Raw genomic sequence first — 26,235 nt, 5'->3', positions numbered from 1 at the left:
TTTAATGCTTGTTTAAGAGAGGGCAGAGTACTGCAGGATTGGAGGAGTGCCTGTATAGTTCCACTTTATAAGGGAAAAGGGGACAAATATGAGTGTATTAGTTTCAGAGGGATCAGCTTGTTAAGTGTAGTTGGGAAAGCTTATGGGAGGGTCTTATTTGAGAGGATTAGGAGAGGAACAGTGGGAGTAATTGGTGAGGAACAGTGTGGGTTTAGGACAGGTAGGGGTTGTGTAGATCAGATTTTTGTGGTACGACAGATATGTGAGAAAGCTATAGGAAAAGGTAGGGATGTTTTTTGGGCTTTTATGGATCTGGAAAAGGCTTATGACAGGGTAGACAGGAAGGCACTGTGGGAGGTATTGCAGATATATGTGAGAGGAGGAAAGCTTTTAAGAACAGTCAAGAGTTTTTACGAGAGTAGTAGAGTGTGTGTTAGGATTAGAAATGGAGAGTGAGTGGTTTGAGGTAAAGGTGGGACTTCATCAGGGATGTATTATGTCAACCTGGCTGTTCAATTTATACATGGATGGGGTGTTGAGAGAGGTAAATGCAAGGGAAGTGGGTCTAGGATTGGAGATGGTTAAAGAGAATGGAGAAAAGTGGGAGATAAGCCAGCTGTTGTTTCCTGATGACACTGCACTTGTAGCAGGATCAGAGGAGGGATTGATGAAGTTAGTGACAGAGTTTGGGAAGGTGTGCAAAAGAAGGAAGTTGAAGGTAAATGTGGGTAAAAGGGAAGAAAATAGCAGCAGAATGGAAGAGAGTAATAAGGGAGAGAGACTGAAGGAAGTGGATAGTTTTAGATACTTGGGTGCGAATGTGGCATGAAAGGGAGGAGTGGAGGCAGAGGTAGAATGTAGACTGAGAGAAGTGATTAAATGCCTTGGTGGATTAAAAAGTGTAATGAGAAATAGACATTTGGGAATGGATGCTAAGAGAATATTGTGCGAAGGAGTGATTGTACCAACAGCACTGTACAGGGCAAAAACATGGAACATAAGAGAGGAAGAAAGGAGTTTGAATGTGTTTGAGATGAGGTGCCTGAGAAGTATGATAGGGGTTACTAGGCTGGATAGGGTGAGAAATGAGGAGAGGAGGAGAACAGGGGTGGAAAGGGAGTTGGGAGATAGGGTTGATGAAAAAGAAGTATTGGGATGATTTGGACACATGAAAAGAATGAGTGAAGAAAGACTAGTGAAAGAGGTGTGGAAAGCTGAGGTGGAAGGAGTGAGCATGAGGGGCTGATGTAGGATGAGATGGATGGATGGGGTGAAAGGGGCTTTGGGAAATATGGGAATGTCGGGAGAGGACAGAAGATGGGTGAATGGAGAATGGTTGTGTATGGATGATGCTGTGATGTTTGAGGTGGAATGGGTGGGGGATGGGGGGTGAGGGAGTATGTGTGAGAAATAATTTGACACAGCCTGAAGGGATTTCTCCCTGTCTTCTCCTCTTTTGCATGAGGGGACAGAGAGGGGGGGTCACTGACTTAATGAAGTAGCCTTGCTGTGGATGTGCTGTGTGCATGATGAGGAATGAAGTGAACGACCTTCACTCATTACTGATGGTTTGGTGCACATTTGTATGGCCATGTTTAAAAGCTCTCACCCATTTCCGCACCATATCCATCACTCATAATGTTTTCTCCATACACTTCACTGATCTGACGATGAATTTCAGCCACTTTCACTCCTTTAGCAGTAAGAAAACGAATCACAGTGAATATTTCACAGTTGGTGGCATTCTCAATTGGAGGAGACAATTCAAATACTCACAAACTTAAACACAGTCAGATGATTCCTTAATTATGTTGAAAAGTAGATTACAGTACAGGCTTTCATGTAAAAATAAAATTGTTACGAAAAGTCTACTTGTTTAATTTTTATTTCAAAACGGTCCTTACTTAAAAAACACGCCATAAATCCATATGCCAAGGGCTTTTTCCCCCTTACAAGGTAAGTAGCCAAAGTCAAAGGCATAAAATCCATTCCCACCCATTTCATTTCCACTCCTCTGTAATATATATATACATATATGCAAGCAATCACATCACCGTGATACAATAATGCAAAATAACCACAGGTGAAAGGAAATTTGTAGATAGTAAGTACTTTCATATATTGCATTTTCAGTCTGAAGATGTAATATATGAAAGTACTTACTGTCTACAAGTTTCATTTCTCCTGTGGTTATTTTGCATACACATATATATATATATATATATATATATATATATATAAAAATAAAGCAATATCTGAATATCCCATCATAAAAGCTAATTCTTACTTTGATGAAAAAGTACAGTAGTCTTCCCATCCCTTCTTCTCTTCTTTCCACATTCATGTGTGCTGTTACAGGTGTATATGGTTTTACTAGATCTGGAAAAAATGTAGGCTATAATAAAATAGCTATGAATTAGCTATGAGAGGATTAGAACTCTTTCACATGGATTTGGTGTTTGTCTGAATCTAGCATCACTCTAACTATACGAGTGAACAAACATTCATTACAAAACAAGGGCCAAATAATCTAATTAGGTAAAGAATGAAACTATGAGAATTGAATGTATACAATGTGACTGGCACTGTTACAAAATGAAATATAGTATAAAAATATGAGAACAACAAAAAACTATAATAACAATATCCAAAGGAATCTGAATTACAGATATAAGAAAATCTACAAACCTTTCCCAGGAATACGGATGAAAACATGGTAGCCAACTGGCACTGGTAAATGGACATTACTGGGCACTTCTACTACAAAGAGGCGAGTATCATGAGTAATGTTTTCCTTACTCACAAGGTTGCAGGTTACATACTCTGCCTAAAGAATGAGGGTAAATCACATTATAGCTGATAATTACTTCATAATATCATTGATGACACAAGATTCAGTAGGTTTATTATTGAACAATTCAACTTTTCATTTATGTTTCAATATTACTTACTATAATAAAATTCTATCTATCTATGAATGCAAAGAGAAGATTATATAAGGGAGTGATTGTGCCCATGGTACAATATGGAGCAGATATTTGGAACCTGAAGGAGGCAGAAACACAGGCTAGGTGTATTTGAGATGAGTGTTGTTGTTGATGTCATTCCTTAGTCTGTCTGGTCGAGTAGTCCCGTCTCCCTGAGGAATGCCATGGCTGTATGGGGGTTTTCCCACAAATCCTTTATGGAGTGTATATTGTGTTGTTGGTGTGTGTGATTGTGTACAATGCAGTTATCTTTAATGTGTTGTATAGTATGGGATGAAGTGTTGCATCTTAGACAGTTATCTGGGATGCAGTCATCCAGCCTATTCTGGTAAGAAATGAGATGATCTGAGATGAGTGTTGAGAAGTATGGTGTTACAATATGGACAGAGTGAGAAATGTGGAGGTGAGATAGATAGTAAGGGTAGAAAGAGAGCTGTCACATAGGGTGGATCAAAGAGTGGTGATGTGGTTTGGTTACCGTATATGGAAAGAATGAGTGAGGAAAGACTTGTGCATACATACATATAACAATGGCTTTTCCCCCCTTACATGGGAGGTAGCCCCCACATATTCTACTCCCATTCACCACCCCTCCCTCCTTTTCTTGGCTCCTCCTGGATGATGGGTCATCCCTGCATCTTGCCTATTGCCCTGGGTCAGAAGCAATGTAGTAAGACACAGCACATCCACAGCAAGGCTACTTCATTTAATCAGTGACTCTCCCCCACTCCGTCCGCTCATGCAGAAAAAGAGAAGACAGGGAGAAATCCCTCTGGGCTGCATCAAAATATCATTCACACATACTCCCTCACCCCCCATCTCCCACCCACTCCCTTCCATGCATCACATCATCATCCATACACAACCATTCTCCACTCACTCCTATCTTCTGTCTTCTCCATTCCTTCCTCAACAGACATTCCCCTCTTTCCCAATGCCCCTTTTACCCCATCCATTGTCTCATCCTTGGTCGCCCCCTCATGTTCACTCCCTCCACCTCTGCCTTCCACACCTCTTTTACTAATTTTTCTTCACTAATTCTTCCCATGTGTCCAAAACATTCCAATACTTTTTCATCAACCCTATTTCCCAACTCCCTTTTCATCCACGCTCTCCTTCTCACCTCCTCGTTTCTCACTCTATCCAACTTAGTAACCCCTACCATACTTCTCAGACATTTCATCTCAAACATTTAAATTCTTCCTCTCTTATGTTCCATGTTTCTGCCCTGCACAGTGCTGTCGACACAATCACTCCTTCACACAATCTCTTCTTAGCATTCATTCCCAAATGTCTATTTCTCATTACACATTTTAATTACCCAAGGCATTTACTTGCTTTTCTCAATCTACATTCTACCTCCATCTCCACTCCTCCCTTTCCTGCCATGTTTGCACCCAAGTATCTAAAGTTATCTATTTCCACCAGTCTTTCTCCCTTAATACTCACTTCCAATTGCTGCTATTCTCTCTCCTTGTACATCTCATCACTTTACTTTTACCCACATTTATCTTCAACTTCCTTCTTTTGCACATCTTCCCAAACTCCGTCACTAGCTTCCTTAATCCCTCCTCTGATCCTGCTTCAAGTGCAGTGTTATCAGCAAACAACAACTGGCTTATCTCCCACTTTTCTCCATTTTCTTTAACCATCTCCAATCCCTGGCCCATTACTTGTGTTTACCTCTCACACCACCCCATCCATGTATAAATTGAACAACCAAGGCAACATAACACATCCCTGGTGAAGTCCCACCTTTACCTAAAACCACTCATTCTCTCCATTTCTAATTCTAACACAGGCTCTACTACTCTCATAAAAGCTTTTGACTGTTATTACCAGCTTTCCTCCTATTCCATATATCTGCAATACCTCTCAAAGCTTCTTCCTGTCTACCCTATCATAAGCCTTTTCCAAATCCATAAAGGCCCAAAAATCATCCTTACCTTTTTCTAAAGCTTTCTCACATGTCTGCATTATATACGTATATGTATATATGTACATACATACATATACCAAGGCCTTTTTCTCACAGGGGAAGTAGCCAAAGTCAAAAGGCATAATTCCACTCCCACCCATTTCATCCCCACCCACTCCACTCCTATTCACCACCCCTCCCTCCCTCCCTCTTTTCTTGGCTTCTCCTGGATGACAGGTCATCCCTGCATCTTGCCCATTGCCCTGGGTCAGAAGCAATGCAGCAAGACACAGCATATCAACAGCAAGGCCGCTTCATTCTAACACAGAATTAGCAACCCCCCTCTCCATCCCCTCATACAGAAAAAGAGAAAATGGGAAGAAATCCCTTCGGGCTGTACCAAAATATCATTCACACATAACCACTCCCCTCCTATACCCATTCCCTTTCATGCATCACAGTATCATCCATACACAGCAATTCTCCAATCAACCCTATTTTCTGTCTTCTCCCTTCCTTTCTCAACAGACATCCCCCTCTTTCTCAATCTGCCTTTTACCCCATCCATCCATCTCTTCCTTGGTCTTCACATACCGTTCACTCCATCCACCTCTGCCTTCCACAGTCCTTTTAGTTATCTTTCTTCACTCATGTTTATATGTACTTTATGAAAGTGTATATGTGCATTGAAATCACCAAAGCTTAAAATGGATTTATGTTAACATGATGTTGGCCCACAATAATAATAAGAGCCATCATATTGAAGATATTATGATATACAGTAAATCTTGAATAACAGAGGAAAAATAAATAAAAATAAGAAAAATAAATTCATTAATAAATATATAAATTCCTCCAAGTTATTTTATTCTTGTCCCAAATGATCACAAGTTTCTGATACAAAAATATCTAAGCCTCACCTCCTTACTACTTGCTAAAACACATCTGTTGTTTCCAGTTAATCCTTTGCCAATGTTACTCCAACGCATTTTGGCTTCCTTTTTGGTAAACAATACATCCACTTTTCCAGATGCATTGCTTAATTTTAGTTCATAGTCCTCTTCAACAGGCTTGCTAAGTTCGATGTGAATTGTATATAACATGTCTTGAATATAACTGACTACTTTAACAACCTGAAAGACATTAAAAGAAGATTAAAAGCTACTTGATAATTTTCAATAAACTACAGCTGAAGCTGGTTTACTTAGCTTCAGTTGTTGGGCCCTGCTGTATCTTGCTGCATTGCTTCTAACCTGAGCAGTGGGTGGAACATAAGGATGTCCTTTCATCCACAAGAAGATAAGATAAAAGGGACAACAAATGATTATGGATAGGCAGGACCCTCACATGGGGGGGGGAGGGGATGCATATGCCCTGGGGTGGCCCATTTAGGGGGGGGGGGGCGGCAATTCCAGTATGGACATGCCGCCTATAAGGCTGGCAAAATAATTATAATAAAAAAAAGGTCAAAGGAATAGTTTACTTACTGTACTATATGAATTTTGAGTTAGAATTAACAGAATATGAAATCTTTTTCCTTTATCCTTTCTGCAATAGGGACATTAAATACAATTTTTAAAATCTGTTTAATTATTTCGCAAGCCGATAACTAAAACAGCTTGTAAGAGATGGTGGAGATGGGAAGTGGTGATGGAGGGGGGTTCATTGCTGAGAACTTTGCCCCAGGGTAACACTTAGCCATGTAAGGGCTCTGTGGATAGGTGAAGGTTGGGTGTATGCCTTAGTAGAGCCACCCTCCTTATAAGGTGTGAAAAGGTCTTTCAGTATATTTATTTGAAAAAGCACTGTACCTTAACTCCTTTGTACAAAAGAAAAAAAGCGGTGCTTACATCAAGAGATGTACAAAATGAAATCATCAGCTCTACCCTGTGTTTGCCTCTCCAGGGGTTCAACTGCATTTGTTGAATCCAGTCATGGGTTTGTGTTGTATAAAGCACAAAGGGAACCAACCTGCCAATTGCCACACTAAATAGAGAGGGTATTTATTCTATTAAGGCTACTGCCATTCAGTTTTATTGTCATGTAGTATCTATTCAGTAGGGTTGGGGTTAAACATATTTTGATTAACTCTTTCAGTCCCTATGAAAACCTAATGTTTAATTCTGAATGATATATACATATACCAAAAGGTCTTTTCCTATTTATATAAACAGGGGGTGGCTGAGTGAAAGGATACATCCACCTGACACCAATCCTATACCCATCTAAAAGTAATTCATGTCCCTCCCATTTTAGTACTTCATGGATTAAGGGTCAAACCTGTTCCCTGCCACACTATTCAGGTCAGAGGTAATGCAATCCAACAGCTGGAGCTGATTTACCCCCCCCACCCTAACAGACAAAATTATGGAGCAGTAGAATTTTTTTTTGAGGCTATATCATTTCCTCATCCATCTTTAATCACTCCCCATTCAATCCTATCTCTTGCACTCTATCTTTCTTGTTTGACAGACCTTCCCCTTACATTCAATGTTTCCTTCATCCCAACCATCCACTTAAGTTCCTGGTCTTCCCTTCAAGTTTCCTCTACTCTTGCTTTCCACATTTTTTTTCAAATAGTCTTTGTATATCAACCACATTAGAAATCAAAATGGCTACTTAATATTATGATTACAAATACTGTATTAATAGAGCAAAGGGACCAAAGATTAGCATCTGCATGAGATGGGTCTTTGAGACAGACATATGAGAAGATTATGTCCCTAATGGCTCTCTACAAGTCACTGACACCCTCACCCCTGTCTAGAGGTATTTGGCTTGGAAACAAGATCTCTCTCTTGGTGTTAATTTCTAGTATTAAAAAAAAAAAAAAAAAAAAAAAAAAAAAAATCACATATGGAGGAATGACAGTATGTAACTTGTCCTCTCCTCCAACTAGCCAGTGATACTGGCTAGCTGGAGGTCTTCCCTCAATATTTCCCCCCAAAGAGAGTTTTGGCATGACCCAAGAACTGCAGCTGAATGCAATGATGCTGCAGATTTTCAGTAAGAGAATCTGAAGCCAAAAACAAATTGACTGACTAACTAAACATGAAGTCCAAACTGACAACCATTCATCACAAATCACTTACCTTTTCTTCTTTTACAACAACAACATGATCCTTAGTAATATCCTTCCACTTGGTGTAGATAGCTAGGTCAACCACTGTGTCTGTCTGAAACCAGTCATACTTTGGCATCGGCAAGGTTACAGGGGACATTGGAGAAGAGAGAGGTGACTTGCGAGGAGGTGGTGCTAATGTGGGGATTCCGAGGCTGGCTGTTATGCTACTATTCTTACTACTGCTGCTTTCTTCTGTAAAAGAATTGTATAAACCTTTACTAGTAACAAAACCATACAGGCAATTAATGATAAATGATTCATAAGATATGATCTATGTTATCAATAACACAAGTGTTAATCTAATAAAATTCAAGTGGAATATGATGAATGCTTGTTTATTATTCAATCAAACATGGCAAAAACTGGTAACACTCAACAGACAACATCAGTAGGTACCACACAATACTAAATTTAGCTTAACCTCTTCAAAACGAGTCAAATATTTGCACGCACATCAGGTTGCCTGATGTATGATGATGCATCACAATATGCGCATTACAAAATATAAAGTTACTCCTGTTATACTCATTTTCTTTCACTCTGAATAAATATAATATCACAGAAAACATGATGTAGCCAGTTCACAGAATACAGGGGTCACTCAGCTACGACAAAATGAATATACAGTAATTAGGAAGCCGCACCCGCATTCTTGTACACCCCACTCATAGGTCATGACGCATACATAAGCATTATCATATTTAAGAGGTTTATGATCTGTATAAGTCATGCCCCAGCTTTTTCAGTTAAAATAGGGCATAAAATAGTGACATAAAGATTGAAGCTCCCAAATTCCACAATCTAAGACCTGGCAACATCTAAAACTGAGCTATAATTATGTGTCTTCTAAAACCTGGCAGAACACCCAAAACACAGCATTATTGTTCCTGGTACAGCTGCTTGGCACTGCCATGATTGTTTCTTGCCACCAGTCTAGATGTGGTTGTGGTATCACCTAACTCCCCCACATGAGTGTCTACACAATACTTTGGCTTATAGTATCAATGTGGCAGCATGTGGGTGGTCAAGGAATTTATATGTTGTGTAGAAATAGCTAGCCTTTGGTCTCATATTACTGTTGTGTGGATTAAGTCCATATTATGCATGTACTACAGGCATTTGTATCCTCATGAAACCACAACCTTGGCCCTGCTGAGCCATGTTTCTGTGAGGCTGTGTACCTTGCAATTTTAGGGAATGCAGACTGTATCGACTGTGTATATAAACAGCCTGGTTTTGTAACCAGCACACAGTCCCACTTCTGTACTCGTACCTTACAGCTAGGCCTCACAGTCAGGTTGACCCAGAAGCAGCTGACCCAGAGACCGACGCTCACAACCTACCAGAATAAAGTCAACAAGCTCACTTGTGCATTATTTACTCTCTTGGCACCATAGCCCAAGTAACATACCTATTATATGTTAAATGGTAGTTTGTTATGACAGTACTGTGGTGTGGAGTCCACTGTTATTTCATGTATCTATTGCTATTATGGCTCCCAAACATCAAGAAACACCTGGTAGAAGTGACAAGCTAATTTTCTAAAAGTTGTAAAATTCTATTTCTTGGCCTAGTGATGGTCCCATGGATGCCGATTTTGGGAGCTTCAACCTGTGTACATAAATAAATGTGTTAATCCAAGTATGGTGATTATGTCAAATCCATGGAGAAGTGACCTGAATCTACAACTGTCATTATTTTTCCTCAGTTGGGTAGCTGGTGTTTTCTATGGGAACTATCAATTCTTATCTGGTAGAACATAATATCAGTGAAAGGGTTCTTTTGCTGTGTAAGGGGTTTCCATCAGTTGAATACTGGCTGGCAGTCACCAGATCAAATACATAAACCATGAATCAGTGTGAAAGAGTCAACTAATTCTTGTATTGCATTGGAAATACCATCCTTGGGGACAATATCATACTCAAGAGGTGGAGTCACTGAGGTGGCAAAGAAAAGATTTAAGGAGAAAGGATAAAGGAAGTTAAAAGATATATATATATATATAATTTTTTTTTTTTTATGGAAAGAAGTCTCCAGTCATAAATGAATGCTGTGTGAGTTTGGTCTATAGAAGTGTCAACTAATCCCCTAAAATATTGGCCTCATAAAACTTATGGTGCATAATTCCCCGTCCTGATAAATGCTCTCTACATAAATGTTTGGGTTTGGTGTATTCCTTACCAGGTGAAACTTATCCTTTCATTCTGGCTACACCAGATCATCTTATTCTGCTGAGTGATGCTCTTTCCCTTGTGAAGAGGTTAATTTTTTGGGGGTGACAGCCCCCAGTAAAAAGATTTACCAAACAAAATTAAGGGCAGAAAAAGTTCTTAATCATTTGTATTGGACTAATGGGTGTAGCAGACAAGTGCTGTGACTACAAACGCAGATATTTCTGTAACATTAACCATAAAAATATTACACCATATTATATTACACTACACAACAGGATTACAGAAGCACTAACAGTCTAAGTGTACTAATAATGTAGTCCAGATACTATTTAGCATTAATCTTTTCCAGCTAAGTGGTGAGTTTAATCATATTGGCCTGGCTAATGCTACACAATCTTTTTCAGCTTCATGGACACCTCTCAGTCACAAAGAGTTAAAAAACTAACTCAAATTAACTAACATTCACCACAGCAATTTCTAACAGCCTCACACATATATGGGTCCTGTCATATTCATCCAGAAAATCTACTGTATTAAATGTAACATCACTGATAATTACAGTCTTGACTGTCAATCATCACTCACTGCTCCATGAACAAACTGCTGCATGCTGGAACCCCTGATATCCATCATTCTAAATCCTCTCTCCCCTGATAGGACAAAATCCACCTGGCCAGGCTGCAGTGTGGCCACCATCTAGCCTAAGTTACCAGAAGAGGCTGGATGACATCATAGATAACTGTCCAGGATGTAATATTTCATTCCATACTATGCAACACATCATGGAAGACTGCACTATTCAAAACCAAGCACACCAACAACACAATATACACTTTATAAGGGATTTATGGGAAAACCCTGTTCCAACCATGTTTTTCCTTAAAGAGACAGGACTGCTTGGCTAGACAGTCAAGGGAATGACAACAACAACAATCTTGATTAAAAGATATATATTAATTCATTAATTACTTTTTACAACAGAGGAGGCCAACAATAAATCAATCCACAGCCTCGGATCTCTCTTGAAAGATCCTGGCAACACTCACTGATCTGGCCATAGCCACCAGGTTGGTCAACGAGTCACTTTGTAGTGTTGTTTGAAATGAGTGAGTGTTGGGAGTGTAAAATAATGTTTTCTATATGGTGACTCCATTTGGGGTGTATGGAGTTTGTTACCAGGCTAATTCTGTGTTGGTATTGATCACCTAAGCATATACAGACAAATGTCATCCTTTTATATCTTGGGAGTGTTTCTTCTTTGGGTTTATAACATAGTACATTGTAATGAGAAATAGACATTTAGGAATGGATGCTGAGAGGAGATTCTATGAAGGAGTGATTGTGCCAACAGCACTGTATGGGGCAGAAACATGGAACATAAGAGAGGAAGAGAGAAGGAGTTTAAATGTGTTTGAGATGAGGTGTCTGAGAAGTACAATAGGGGTTACTAGGCTGAATAGAGTGAGAAATGAGGAGGTGAGGAATAAGAACGGGAGTGGTAAGGGAGTTGGGAGATAGGGTGGATAAAAGAGTATTGAGATGGTTTGGACACATGTAAAGAATGAGTGAAGAAAGACTAGTAAAAGAGGTATGGAAAGCAGATGTGGAGGGAGTGAATATGAAGGGGCGACCTAGAATGAGATGGATGGATGGGGTGAAAGGGGCTTTGGGGAAGAGGGAGAATGTCTGTTGAGGAAGGACAGGAGAGGACAGAAGACAGGGGTGAATGGAAAATGGTATGGATGATTTTGTGATGCATAAGGTGGAATGGGTGGGGGGATGGGGGGATGGGGGGTGAGGTAGTATGTGTGAGAAAAATTTTATGCAGCCCGAAGGGATTTCTCCTGTCTTCTCCTTTTCTGCATGAGGGGACGGAGAGGGGGGGTCGCCGATTTAATGAAGCGGCCTTGCTGTGGATGTGCTGTGTCTTGTGACACTGCTTCCGACCCTGGGCAGTGGACAAGATACAGGGATGACCCGTCATCCAGGAGGTGCCAAGATAAGAGGGAGGGTAGAGGGTGGAGGGGACTGGAGTGTATTGGGGATGGAATGGGTGGGAATGGTTTTTATGCCTTTGTTTTTTTAGCTACCTCCCTTGTAAGGGGGAAAAAGCCTTTGGTATATGTATGTACACTGTTTAGTACTGTGTCTGTTAATTTTTCAGCTCTATAAGGCATATCTGTGTAGTATTGGCAGCTATCAGGCCAACATCATCTATCAAATATGTATAATGAATGAATGCACCGTATTGCAATAGGTACGAACACAATACTTTCTTAGAAAATGATACCTAAACTGTGCAATAAAAAATAAAGCAAATATTTTATGGTTACCTCATGGTTTCAGTAAGTTATGAGAAATGTAGACTTTTATGAACTGTTGAAGGGAGTGAAGTCACATATTTGTAAACCTTTTGCAATACAGATGCAAATTATCCTTTCAAATGTTTGATCATCATCTGAAAACTGAAAACTACTTTCGACATTTGCAGACGACTACTTATCATACATTCCTACTACACATGAAAGGTAAGAAAGCATAAAAGCATGCATACTAACTAGGCTTGGCAGTGCTGTCTCTGCTTTTGCGGACGGGCAGGAAGGTGGGCTTTGTGAAGAAAGACTTACTCTCCACAAGGCGACCCACAAGGCACTTTTGAAGCATGGACTCAAAGTTGACCCATTTGTGTACCTGAGAAGTTCCCAAATAAAACATTAGTTCAGTGTTTCCCAGCCTGGGGTGCTGAAACCAATTATAAGGGGTGCTAGGAAGTGATGCATACCTACATTTTCCTTCATCCTTCTACTAATGAGATATTAGTTAGGGGGTGCTGGACTGCTTAGGCACTGACTACAAGGGATGTTAGGGTCTAAAAATGTAGGGAAATGCTGAATTAGTTGAATGCATGTATCTCTCAATAAATAAAAGATAAAGTATGGGAATCATCACCACTGAGGGACTAAAGACAGGTGCCTGCAAGTGATGATCCTGTGAGATGGTCAACAGAAAGAATCAGCATTCTGCTGACTATCATCAAATCCAGTCAACACCCTCACCTCCACCTGGAGGTACACAGCTGAGAGGATGACACATGGTGTCTGGACTGAAGCCAAGATCTCCTTGAAATTGAATCTCATCATACAGGGAAGGCTGGCAAATGAGTGGTGGAGGGGAAGATGTTGACATATCAATGGACTATGTAGTGGTACACAAAGGGAAGACTGGAAGAATCCTGGATATTCATGTTTTCATGTTAGATAACAGGATTTATAGATCATTATTTGCTAAAGGGGGTATTGTGAATGAAGGAAAAGTGGAGGAGGATAAAGAAGGGAGATAGAGAAATTCTGAGGGTATACAAATTAAAAGATAAGGATAAAGACGAAGATAATCAGAAGAAGTTGAGGGAAGTGTGTGCATGTGTGTTTACCTAACTGTAGTATACTATGGATCCTGTTTCCTATTTTTCAATTCATCATACCTAGCTTCAGATTCAAGTACAGTTCCAACTTATTCTATATCCTTGATTTCCAATTATCACATTTAGATTTGAATCCACATATCGTTCTAGCTTGGGCTATATCACCTTCTAAACTATTCCAAGTAGTTATGTATCTATAAGGAAAACTGTGTTACTTCACATCCTTTAGACATGTAGTTTTCCTTTTGTTCTTATGACCTTTTAAAGCCCCTCCTATCCTGTGTGTGTATTTACCTAGTTCTAACTTACGGGAAGGGGAGCTATGCTTGTGGTGTCCCATCATCATATCTCATTTTATCTAGACTGCTTTTAAATTCGTGTATCGTTTTTGCACACACCATATTTTCATCTAACTTGTTCCAAATGTCTATTACTCTGTGGGGAAAGCTGTTCTTTTTCAGGTCTCTTCTATAACTGTCTTTCTTGATTTTCTTTCCGTGTCCTCTTGTATTTCTACTATCACATTTTATTAGATCCTCTCTATCAATAGTTTCTATGCCTTTCATGATTCTATAAATAGTTATCAAGTCTCCTCTCTCTCCTCTTTGCTCTAATGTCTGTAGCTCAAGTTTTGCTAGTCTCTCTTCATATGATAGTTCTGAGAGTGTTGGTGCCAATTTTGTAATTGCTCTTTGTATTCTTTCAAGTTTTGTTATACATTTCTTTTTGTACTTGGTGACCACATCGTTGCTGCATACTCCAATCTTGGTCTTATCAAAGTGACTAGTATTTTCTTTACCATTTCTTCGTCCAGGTATGTAAATGCCACTTTGATTCTTATTAAATTATAAGTTTCCCCCAAAATTTTGTTTATATGTTTCTCAGGGGACATATTCATACTAATGACTCCCAGGTCCTTCTCATTTTCTACTTTTTTAATTTCTTCTCCCAATCTATATGATCCCACTATTCTTTTTTTGCTTCTTCCAAATTCCATTATACTACACTTCTTAATATTGAATTCCATCTCCCACTTCCTACTCCATTCCCATACTTTATTGAGATCACTCTGTAGCGACTCACAATCTTCAGTGTTAACTTTTTTTTTTAATAATTTTGTATCATCTGCAAAGAAGCTCATATAACTTTCAATTAATTTATCCATATCATTAATACATATAACAAACATTATTGGAGCCAGAACTGTTCCTTGTGGAACTCCACTTATCACTTCATCCCAATTAGAGTGTTTTGTCTCTTATCACCACTCTCATTTTTCTTTCATGCAAGAAGTCTTCCATCCACTTCAGCAGTTTACTCTGTATTTCTCCTGCAGTTTCTAATTTCTTTGGCAACTTCTTATGTGGCACCTTATCAAAAGCTTTTTTTAAGGTCTAGAAATGCACAATCAGCCTATCCATCTCCTTCTTGTATTACATCTATTAGCCTTGAGTAGAAACACATTAAGTTTGTGACACATGATCGTCCTTGTCTAAATCCAAATTGCCTTGGATTTAGTACATTTTTTTTTCCCAAATGCCTTACCCATCTAATTTTGATAATTCTTTCACAAATTTTAGCTATCATACTTATAAGAGAGACCAGTCTATAGTTAGTAGGGTCTTCCTTGTTTCCCCCTTATATATTGGTACTGGTACTATATTTGCTCTTTTCCAATCTTCTGGAACTTTTCCTTCTTTCAATGAACTGTTTATTAGACTATGTATTTTGTCTGTTAGTTCATTCCTGTATTATCTCAAAATCCAGTTTGCCATTTCATCTGGTCCATGCAATTTTCTGACATTGAGATTATTCAAGTAATTTATTATTTCATTCCTTGATACTTCTACCTCTTTTATAGGGGGACTTTCTCCTCCCTCTTGATATCTCTAGGTTGTATGTTCTCTCTTGTAAACACCGATTTAAAATGCTTGTTCATAATTTCTGCCATTTCTATTTCCTCTGTGTATTCAACTCCTTGTCATAGTTTCTCTAATTCTTGTTTGTTTTTAAGTTGTTTACATTTTTCTATGACATCTTTTCGTATTTTCTCTTTTCTTCTCTGCACACTTATTCATTTCTATAACTAGTATATATTTTCCATTTTTCAGGTCTTTTGTCTTTTTTCAATTTTATCCAAGCTTTATCCCTTTTGTCTTTTAACTCTACATCTTTTGTTGTACCAACACTTTACATATTCTTTTTCTTGCTTTTGTCTTGGAAGATACTTTTCCACTCCTTTATAAATTTTTGTAAAAATATTCCATTTCTCTTCTATTGTTGTTTCCTCCTTGTGTAGTCTCTCCCAGTCTGCTTTTTGAAAGAATTCTCTTGTTTTATCAAAATTTGTTTTTTCATACATCAATCTTCCCTTTCTATATTGTTCTTTTTTCATGTATTTTCCTCATTTAGTTCCAGTTCAACCAATATGTGGTCACTTTTACTTACTGGTGTCTTATGTTCAATCTTGTCCACTATTTCGGGTTCTGAAGTGATTATTAGGTCCAGTCTCGATGGTTCTTCCTCATTTCTATCCATAGTATTCTCTTGTATCCATTGCGTCATTGTATGTTCTATAATCATATCAAGTAGTACATTTCCCCATAGGTCGTCTCCACCCTTCACTGTCATCTCTTCCCAGCAGATTTCTTTACAATTACAGTCACTAATTACAACTATTCTTTCTCCATCTAGTGTTATACTTGGGTCTTCTAACACATTTTTGTGTTCTTTCTCTTCCCATGAAGCCGTTTTAGGAGGCACATAATTTACTACAAACTTCCTGCTCTTCCCATCCTTGTCCTCCACTTCCATCATAATCATCTCTATTCTTTCCATATGTGACATTCCTCACATTAATATCCTTCTTAGTCAGGAACATAACTCCACCCCCTTGTTTTACCTCTCTGTTTCTAATCCAATAATTATATGCACCATGTCCTACACTGTTGGGTGGTAGTAGACCTTTCAATTTTGTCTCTACAATTCCCATTATGTCTGGTTCTTTTTTCTTCAGGTAATCATTCAGTTCGTTCAAACCTGTTATTAAGCCATCTATATTTGTGTAAGACACTTTTAATTTTCTGCTACTTCCATTGTGTTTTCTGTTTCCCTTCTATTTTTCTCTGGTATGGCCCATCTCCTCACTTTCATATTCACTACTCTCCAATAGAATTTCTCTTTTTCTGACTCTGTTCTTTTCTCGTTTTTTTCCTTAGCTTCTAGTCTTTTTGTTTTCTCATCCTCTCTTTCCTCTTTATTCATTTCTCTTTTTATCCATACCTGTTTATATTGACCACTGTCTGCTAGTTTCACTCTCTTTGCTAAGATATTCTCTGCTGTCATTTGTGACCTGAATTTAACCTTAATTGGTCTGGTCTTATCTGTATTGTATTTCCCTAGTCTATATATTTCTTCTATTTGTTTCCCTGTTTCTGGTTCATCTTCTTGAACTACTTCTAATATCTTATTTACTTTTTCCTTTTCCTCCTTTATTCTTGTAGTCCTATTTGGATTATACTTCTCTTCCATCCCTAATATAATTATACATTTCTTTTTATCCGCTAAGTCTCTTACTATATTCTCCTTCTCCCTCATCACTTTAATAACTGTGTCCTTAGTTTGTTCTTTCATCTGCTGTTCCACTATACCTCTAAATTCAATTTTATTGTTCTCTTGTACTTTTTTCCAACCACTTACCTCTTTTGCTATGGACTCTTTATTCTCTTTATTATTCCTCTTTAATTCCTCATTCTCATCCTTTACTTCTCTTAACTGTCTTTTTAATTCTTCTATTTCTTTAGTTAGGTTTTGATTCTCCTTCTTTAGTTCTTCCAGTTTATCAACTCTTTGGGTAACTAGCGTTAATTGGTTAAACCTAACCTCCCATGTTTCGTTCATTTCTTTTAGTTTCTCCTCTAGATTTACTAGTCGGGGGAGGTTGTCATTTCCTCCCTCATTAAATCCATGGAAATAATTATCTTCACCTTCCATTGTGCTGCTCTTATCTATATTTCTAATTTTTACATTTTTACTAATCTCTTCGACTTCACCACTGTCGTCTGCCCCTCTCTTGTTGACATGCCGTCTGACTTCCTGGGCCCATTCGTCCCCTTCCTCATTTCCTTCCATTTTCCTCAGTAATCCCTCCCCTTCTCCTTTTTCTTCACCTTCCCACTACACCACGAGCTTTCCCCTTCCCTATTAATACAACACAGGTACTCCCTCATCATTGAGATCCATGAAAATTGTAGATTTTTCCGGAGTCCAAACTTCGTTCTCACTTCGACCGACGTGTGTGTGTGAGTGATTCACCGTGGTCTTGGTTCATGTGTTGGACTCCTGATTAACAGCTATTTCCCTCCTGGAAGAGAGCTCAGAGCTCACATAAGACCAATCTATGGGTAATACTGTGACCTTACATGCACACACACACCAGCTCCCTGCCCACGAGAGTTGGAGTTATGACTTGCAGCGCAGCGATACTGAAATTATTTCAGCCCTGGGTGGGATTCAAACCCGGGCCGCCATAGTGGTGGCCGCGAATGCTACCACTGCACCATGGATGTGTTTATGCATATGTAAATCATTATTTCAATACAAACCAGATCTTTCAGTACAACAGCAACTGCTCTAAATCCCATTGTTTCAAACATGCACCACAAGTATTAAGTATGGTTCTCCAACCGATGTGAAAAGAAACAGAGTACCTCATTGAAGAGGTCTGTGGCATCAGCTCCAGCACCGCGCATAAGTTCATCTTCTCCTCCAGGATGGAACTCCATGTAGGGTGTCACGTTGTACACCTTTCCTGCAAGGACAACATTCAGGTGATCCAAAAACATTTGCATTGAAGAAAAGAAATATAATTTCATAAACATTATTATAGTCTCATTATTCTTTACATTGAGGAAGGACGGGAGAGGACAGAAGATAGGGGTGAGTGGATGTGCTGTGTCTTGCGACACTGCTTCTGACCCAGGGCAGTGGACAGGATGCAGGGATAACCCGTCATCCAGGAGGTGCCAAGATAAGAGGGAAGGGGGGAGGGTGGAGGGGAGTGTAATATGTAGGGAATGGAATGGGTGGAAGTGGTTTTTATGCTTTTTTTTGGCTACCCCCTGTGTAAGGGGGAAAAAGCCTTTGGTATGTATGTATGTATTCTTTACATTACCTATATAATTTTCATTTATCATTATTTCATTTTATTATCTTATTATTCATTATTATTTATTATTCATATTATTTATAATGTATATTATCATTTATATTATCATTTACATTATCTAATTATATTATATTCATTTATTATTTTTATTATCTTATTATCCATTAATATCCATCATTCATATTCATATCTATACTATATATAATTTATAAATATCATATTTCATAATACTATTTTGTATGAAGTGACTTTGTTAAGAAATGGTGTTTAACAACCGATTTCTCTTATACAAGTTATCTATCTTTTCCTTAATTGGTTACATACTCAAAAAGGTTCTAGAAAAGGTAACATATTTCGTTGCCGATAACCAGGTCTTCTAAGTGCATTATCCTAACAAAACAAATAGATTACAAGCAAAAACCAATTAAAAAGAAATCACCAACAAATACTTCATCACGGGGTTATCACACTAGGCAGTTTTTCCTCCAACATCCTATCTTCAACCTCCATTTGAATTACTAGTATATGACTTCGTTTGAAGAAATCTAGAATTTTCTAAGAACATTTTAAAAGTATGTCTAACATTCACATAGGTTTACAATATCTTGGGTGTAGAATGGTTTATTCAACACTGAACAGGAAGGCACGGAGACACGTATCACTGCTTTATTGCTTATCCAGTCCACGTTCTCGTTCTGACTAAGTTGCCATTTTCCCAATTTGTTCCATTTATTCCCTTTCACACAGAAAACAACAGACACTCAAAATAATATAATAATATAGATATATGTACAAAGATATCCTATTACACATTCATCCCACTTTCACATTACAAGAATTGAATTGTTAATTAAATAAGCATTCAGGAATGGCGATCACTACGACTCCACGGAAACTTCGAGAATAATTACACATACGTTCAAACACACTTCCAATTACGCATTACTTTCCTAATTCCTAAGGCTGAATATATTTACGTTATCTAAGAAAATGGATATACAATATAGGTCATCATTCAGCTTTGCTGTATATGACGGAGATATCATTTGATATTTGGAGATTTTTGGAGAAAAAAAAAAAAAAAAAAAAAAAAAAAAAAAAATATAAATATATATATATATATATATATATATATTGTAACCACAGTAGCTTTTACTCCTCACTATCGGCGCTAGTGAAGCCCGTGGAAGCCCAATGTGATAACCCCTTTGGCAGAGAAGGTTAAGGTTGTCGTTGAGTATGGAGCCTAATGCAGTAAACTGGCACCTTTTCCCGGCGCCAAACGGCGCGCCAGCGCACTCACCTTTGAGAGCAATCCAGGCATCCTTGCGCGTGTTGTGCTTGGCCAGGTCAGTGAGGGTCACTTCCAGCAGCCGGCCGCCAATGCCCGTCAAGTCCGCGCCGGAGTGCCCGAGACGAACCCAGTCCATCAGGCCTCGGCCAGGCTTCAGGGCAGTCTTGTTGCGCGGGTTCCCTGAGAACAGAAAAAGCATCGCTGAAGCTTTGTTGTGTATTCGTTTAACGTGACACATGCAAGGGGGGTGGTACGTATACATGATAGGGTAGTGGTATTCAGCCACTGTACACTGGCCATCACTGAGGCTTTCTTGTAGATTCGTTTACATGACCCATACAAGCGGAATGGTATGTATACATGACAGGGTAGCACTATTCAGTCATTGTACACTGCCTTTGGCTCAACCTACAACTTGGCCAGTGAATAATGAAAAACGGCCCTACAACAGAGACAGCAATCAAAAGTGTCCTCCCAAAGAAATCTGTAGGAGGCTCCAAGGACCGTTGCCAATCACCGCGGGGCTTCGTTTATTTATTTATTTATTTTTTTTTTTTTTACTGAACGACACTCGAGGCAACGGTTGATTGATTGATTCGAAATACTGCCCAGTACATCTCATGCTATATGGTGAATGGATGTTCAGAATTGTTTCCACTGCGACAATATTGCAGCACAGATGATTGAACTCCGGCTGGCAATTCTATATGTGTAAAAAAGTGTAAGAAATGCAGCTGAAGCTGATAGAGATATCCTGGGCACCAAATGACAGCCCCCTCAGGGCTGCACCCCCTAATGGAGGTGAGTGGTAGTTTCGCTGTCCATTTGGCATAACCATCATAACTCCAGGTCTTAGGAGTTTGGCGAGACATTTACAGTACATCTATCTTGTGGAAAAGCAATATATATATATATATATATATATATATATATATACATTTTAACAACCATAATGAACTTTAATTCTAAGCCATCAACATCGGGAAGCCCAATGGTTTTTCTGCATGTGGTCCCATTGGGCTTCCCGGTGTTGATGGCTTAGATTTAAAGTGCATTGTGGTTGTTAAAATGTATCTCTAATCACTGAGACCCATTCAGTGTTGTACAAATATATATATATATATATATATATATATATATATATATATATACTATATATATATATATATATATATATATATATATATATATATATTACGGCAGTGTTTCCCAACTTTTTTTTCATGCGACCCCAATATGATCCTCATGATATGACCGCGAGCCCACTAATCTATTTGTATATGTGTTAATATATATGACTAATTGTTGACTGTAAACGTAGGGGACAAGTATAATAAATATATGTGTAAGAAAGGTAATGTAAGGTTATAAAAGACAAAGTTAACATCATCATTGCAAAGTTAACATCATCATTGTTTTTATACTGAATTCATATAATTTTGAAAAAAAAAAAAAAAAAAACATACAAGATGTCTTGCCGACCCCAGGGTTGGGAAACAGTGGATTAAGGTAAGGCAGCACACTAGGTATTTCTCGCAAGCATGCTGCCTGCTTTTGCTACTTTGAGTAGAAATGACTTCGGTTACGATCTTTTGTTTCTTCGAATTTTCAAATGCCAAATTACTTTGGCGTCATAGAGTGAGAAGCTTTAGATGATGAGAAAGTGGGTAAAACGTGAGAATGGCGACAGGCTGGTTTGTGTATCCACAGACTTGACACGCTGACATGTGCCCGGTGGCATGAGATTAACTCATGCTTATTGCTAAAAAAAAAAAAAAAAAAAAAAAAAAAAAAAATATATATATATATATATATATACAGTATATATTGCATGCGCATAAATTGCTCTAGGTCTATAAGATCTAGTCTTGCTCCAGTGTTATAGTTATGTTGGTTTATTCTCTTTCATGCATTTCCTTCTTTTACATTTACAACATTAACTCTCCGATGTGCATTTTGTACCGTGACAATCAGTTAATAGACTGAACGTTGGGTTTCAAGTTTTCCAATTTATTCTAGTATTCGATCACGTGGTTTTTGCTGCACATGCAAACGTACGCACGCACGTACACACGCAAACAATATACAAATACACACACATACAAAGCTTTCTGGTGTAGTTGTTAATGTCTGTCTCTCACGATGGAGGTTCGATATCGTGTCCCACTCACGGTCGTTACTGTTTCCCTTGGGCACTGAGCTTGGTGTGCGGTGTAAGGTCAAATGTTTAGTCCGAAATTCGTATTATATATAACTTGAGAATTTAATCGATGGGGAATAGCTGTCGATCATGAGTCCATCACGTGATCCATGATAATGGTGAATCACACACACATACGACTCGACGGCGCAGTGGTAGCGTTGCAGCCGCTGCTACAGCGGTCTGAGTTCGAATCCCGCCCAGGGTTGAAATAATTTCAATATCGCTGCGCTGCGAGTCGTTACTCCAGCTCTCGTGGGCGGGGAATTGGGTATGTGTGTGCATTACCCATAGATCGGTCATATATGAGCTCTGAGCTCTCTTCCGGGAGGGAGATCACGAGTCGAAAACGTGATCCAAGACCATGGTGAATTACACACCTGAATTGAACTTCTTGGGATAAACGGTAAAATGCATATTTTTGGATTTTTAGCGTTAAGTTAACCAAATTACCATATCAGTGTCAGCCTGTGCTGTCTATTACTGCTCTTAATTTGATCTAAACCATTAAAAAACACAACTAATCCATTTCGTGTGTTTTATGCATTCGGGCACTCTATCGATTCCCCCCCCCTCCCTCGTCATGGTGCATGATGGGAGCGAGCGAGTGGGTCACCTCAAAATGAAGGTTTCTGATTGGGTTTCATTCCTCATCTCCGACGAATTTAACTGGAACGAGCAATATAGATGCAGCAGGCTGTAGCTTACTTTAGTGTCCCGATATGGGGGGGGGGGGGGGCAGAGAGAGAGAGAGAGAACTCTCACACCTATTCCCTTTCGCAGTCTCCCTCGAGTGAATAAAATCGCCTGTTTAGATTCGTCAATGTCACCGAGAGGGTGGTGGTGGCTGATGGAGAAAGGGCGTGTGTGTGTTGGTAAGTACAGAAGATATGTCATGACCATTTCCTGTTTTTTTTTTTGGGGGGGGGGATGGTGGCACCCACCCGGAACTCAACGTGAAAGACTTTTTGTTTCTCTTCGGATGCTTCTCGTCTGTCACAACAGCAGCAGATCCTGAGGATCTTCTCCAGACTCCCGCAGGACCTGTAGTCCATCCCAGAACACTTCAGTGAATTCTCTAATGCATATTTTATTCCCCTTAGTTACAAACTAAAGGACTCGTTTCCTGACAGAACGGCTTTTGTTAGTTGAAGATTGTACACTATTTAGCGGTCACCGTGATGAAAGTATTCCCAAACGCACTTCGGATGTTGCAGGCGTAAAATCAAAAGCGTTTCCTGATGATGTCAAGTTTTGCAGGTGTCACACTATGCGGCGGCGTCGGATGCGGCCACACGATGGGCAAGTTTAATTGGTTTAATAAAATCGCCTGGCGACAGCCAGAACTTAATATAACGACCGGAATCTCCCCATGGTTAAAGTACTATCATAACCTTTCGAGTCTAATGACTCATAAGGGAGACTTCGCTACAGCCTACAGCAAGCCGCAACAGCGGCGGCGCCGGACAGTGTGACACCGGTCTTTCATTGGAAGAAATTAAACTACAGTATGACGAAGGATAATAATGCAAACAGCTTCCCTCTGAAAATCATCATAATTTTCTTCCTCGCGGTTATAAAGTGGCATACGGCATAAAATGCACACATCATCTTTAAATATAGACAAGCACCCGGCTTCGCCGGCCCTGGCGTCGCCAGGGGTGGTGGCCGGCGGCACTGCTCGCGTCGCGCGTGGGCGCCTACGCCCCCCGAGATACCCTCTGTCCCTGAGCCTCTTTTTCAGCCTCTTCTTTGACTTTCTTTATAGCGTACTTGTTCTTCTTCTCTTGACGCTTGTAACTCTTGAGTCGATGTAGTGCATTTGGTAATTTCTGTGATCACCCCTGCCTCCATGTTTTATGAAACTCTTGTAGCCCGCGAAATAGTGCTTGGAAAAACCATCGAATTTACTCTTTTCGACGTCTCCGTTAAACAATTGTAAATCGTCAAACATTTCATCTGAATACGAAAAGTCTTCATTTTCACGTATGGTGACATTAAACTGAAGAACTTTTAAATGGAACTCCTTTAAAGACTCTATCACAGAAAAGCTTTTGGTTTTTCCGTAAAGACCCGGAAAGGTTCTAGCGTGTTCTGCTCGAAGCTGTCCAAGAAGCTCAGAGTTGTCTTTGGTTTTTTTTTTTTTTTGAGCACGTCACCCATTTCCAGAAGTGTCGATAACGTTTCATCCTAGAAGAAACTTCCTCAGACATTTTGGAAAAGTAATGAAAGGGTGTGTGTTAAAACGAAAAAGGCTTACTGGCTCTGGCTTGAGAAGCGTTACAAAATCACCACGTCAACACAGGGGCGCGAGGCGTTTTGCAAAACCACCCAAAAGTAAGGCTTACTGGCTCTGGCTTGAGAAGCGTTACAAAATCACCACGTCAACACAGGGGCGCGAGGCGTTTTGCAAAACCACCCAAAAGTCAGAGAACCCATCCAATTAATTTTTTAGTAGTACTAAGATATTGGCGAAAAACATTTCGTTCTGGTATGTGAATTCCGATACTGTCAACGTCTGTGACCTTGATCATGAATATCAGTTAGATTCTGGCCTGCGGCAAGAATACACAGACATATATACAAAAACTCACATAAACACACACTTATACAAAAAAAGAGCTAAAAAAATAGGGCCCTCTCTTCGCGTTCCTTCCTGACTTACCTGTCGTCTCTCCTGCAGGCGCCGAAGGCTTCGATTCTTCGCTGACTTTCTCGGAGACTGTCATCGTCGTCGTGGCAGAAGCGACCGCTATCACCTCCCCTTTGGGCTTGGCCCCACGGATACAACCAGAAACGGCGCCCATCGTCCGGTTGCTAAGTCCTCGCGTCACGGCATCAGTTCCGATTCGCCACACGCACAGAAACTTGCACGAGACCTGTTGGGGCTCACTTTCGGCGCCAGCATTCCGGCCCGTGGGATGTGGCGAATAACTCGCTTGCAAGCGGCAGTCCCGTTGCCGCGGCACGGATAGACGGCGAAACGGCGGCTGGCTACCGCGGTGGAATCAAAGACACTACTGCGCTGTCCAAGTTCGCGTGGCACAATTGGCGCAGGGCAAGACTGCTTGGTCTGTTTCTCTACACTACATTAGCTGGAAGTCAAGAAGGAAATCGTTCCAACACTAACCAATAAAATCACACTTCACTTTTTCATAAAATCAGTGGACTCTTCCGTTGGAGCACAAACTACACGAACAACCGCGAGGCTGGTCTTCATGTTATAGACTTGTAAAAAGTGTTTGTACAGTATATCAACTCTAAAAATCATCAGTTGAGGTGCTGAGATACGAGGTATAATACGAGTAGGTCATTAGGTGTGGTTTGCGAAGAAAAGATGAAGGAAATTGGTGTATATATATATATATATATATATATATATATATATATATATATATACATAAATATACATATATATACATATGAGAATGGGGGGATGGTAGAAGTTCAAAGTGATCAGCATCCTCTTCCGAATGGAGACTAGTCCCCAAAGACGCCATCAATTACGAAGAAAAAGTAAGCCTTAAACTGTATCAAACCAGTTAGCCTCCTTTTCGTTATTCTTGGGCACCCTGTGGCAGGGGACAAAAATATTGTCACCATATTTTCCCTACGTGTGTGTGTGGGGGGAGAGCGGCAGAACGAGGGGGGTTAGGGATCCCCCATTTTATTCCCCCATAAAATGTATGTTTAAACTCAGATGTCCCCTTATAACATGGGAGGGGGGGGGGAGGATTGAAACCATCGTATACCGTATTTGCCGGCGTATAAGACGCGTTTTTTATTTATTTTATTTTATTTATTATTTTTTTTTTATGTATTAAAAACTGTCCTGCGTCTTATGCGGCCGGGTTACGGATGAGAGATCTTGCGCCGTACGCTGAGGAACCGAACGAGTAAAGCTAAGCAAAAAACTTGTTTATAATAAAACACTGAAAACAAGCCAAATT

At 39.5% G+C, this 26,235-nt stretch overlaps 1 protein-coding gene across 3 annotated transcripts in view; it reads right to left on the bottom strand.

Annotated features, from left to right (window-relative positions):
• LOC143034631 (cytochrome b5 reductase 4) overlaps positions 1–26,235 on the bottom strand; it is a 103,853-nt gene that overhangs the window by 16,937 nt on the left and 60,681 nt on the right. For 2 of the 3 annotated variants that reach the window (XM_076200969.1, XM_076200971.1), the window contains 7 exons: positions 20,095–20,265; positions 18,334–18,434; positions 12,762–12,894; positions 7,998–8,221; positions 5,826–6,038; positions 2,689–2,827; positions 2,288–2,379 (listed from right to left, as the gene is read on the bottom strand). In XM_076200969.1, the coding sequence (XP_076057084.1) occupies positions 2,288–2,379; positions 2,689–2,827; positions 5,826–6,038; positions 7,998–8,221; positions 12,762–12,894; positions 18,334–18,434; positions 20,095–20,265 (1,073 nt within the window). Of the gene's footprint in view, positions 1–2,287; positions 2,380–2,688; positions 2,828–5,825; positions 6,039–7,997; positions 8,222–12,761; positions 12,895–18,333; positions 18,435–20,094; positions 20,266–24,950; positions 25,381–26,235 lie in introns of all 3 variants that reach the window. The other variant, XM_076200970.1, reaches the window with a different exon arrangement.

This window comes from Oratosquilla oratoria, chromosome 17 (genome assembly GCF_046742065.1).
Source record: "Oratosquilla oratoria isolate Oo_2021 chromosome 17, ASM4674206v1, whole genome shotgun sequence".
NCBI lineage: Eukaryota > Metazoa > Arthropoda > Malacostraca > Stomatopoda > Squillidae > Oratosquilla > Oratosquilla oratoria.
Note: the sequence above shows the minus strand (reverse complement) of the source record. Positions and strands in the feature narration are given on the sequence as shown.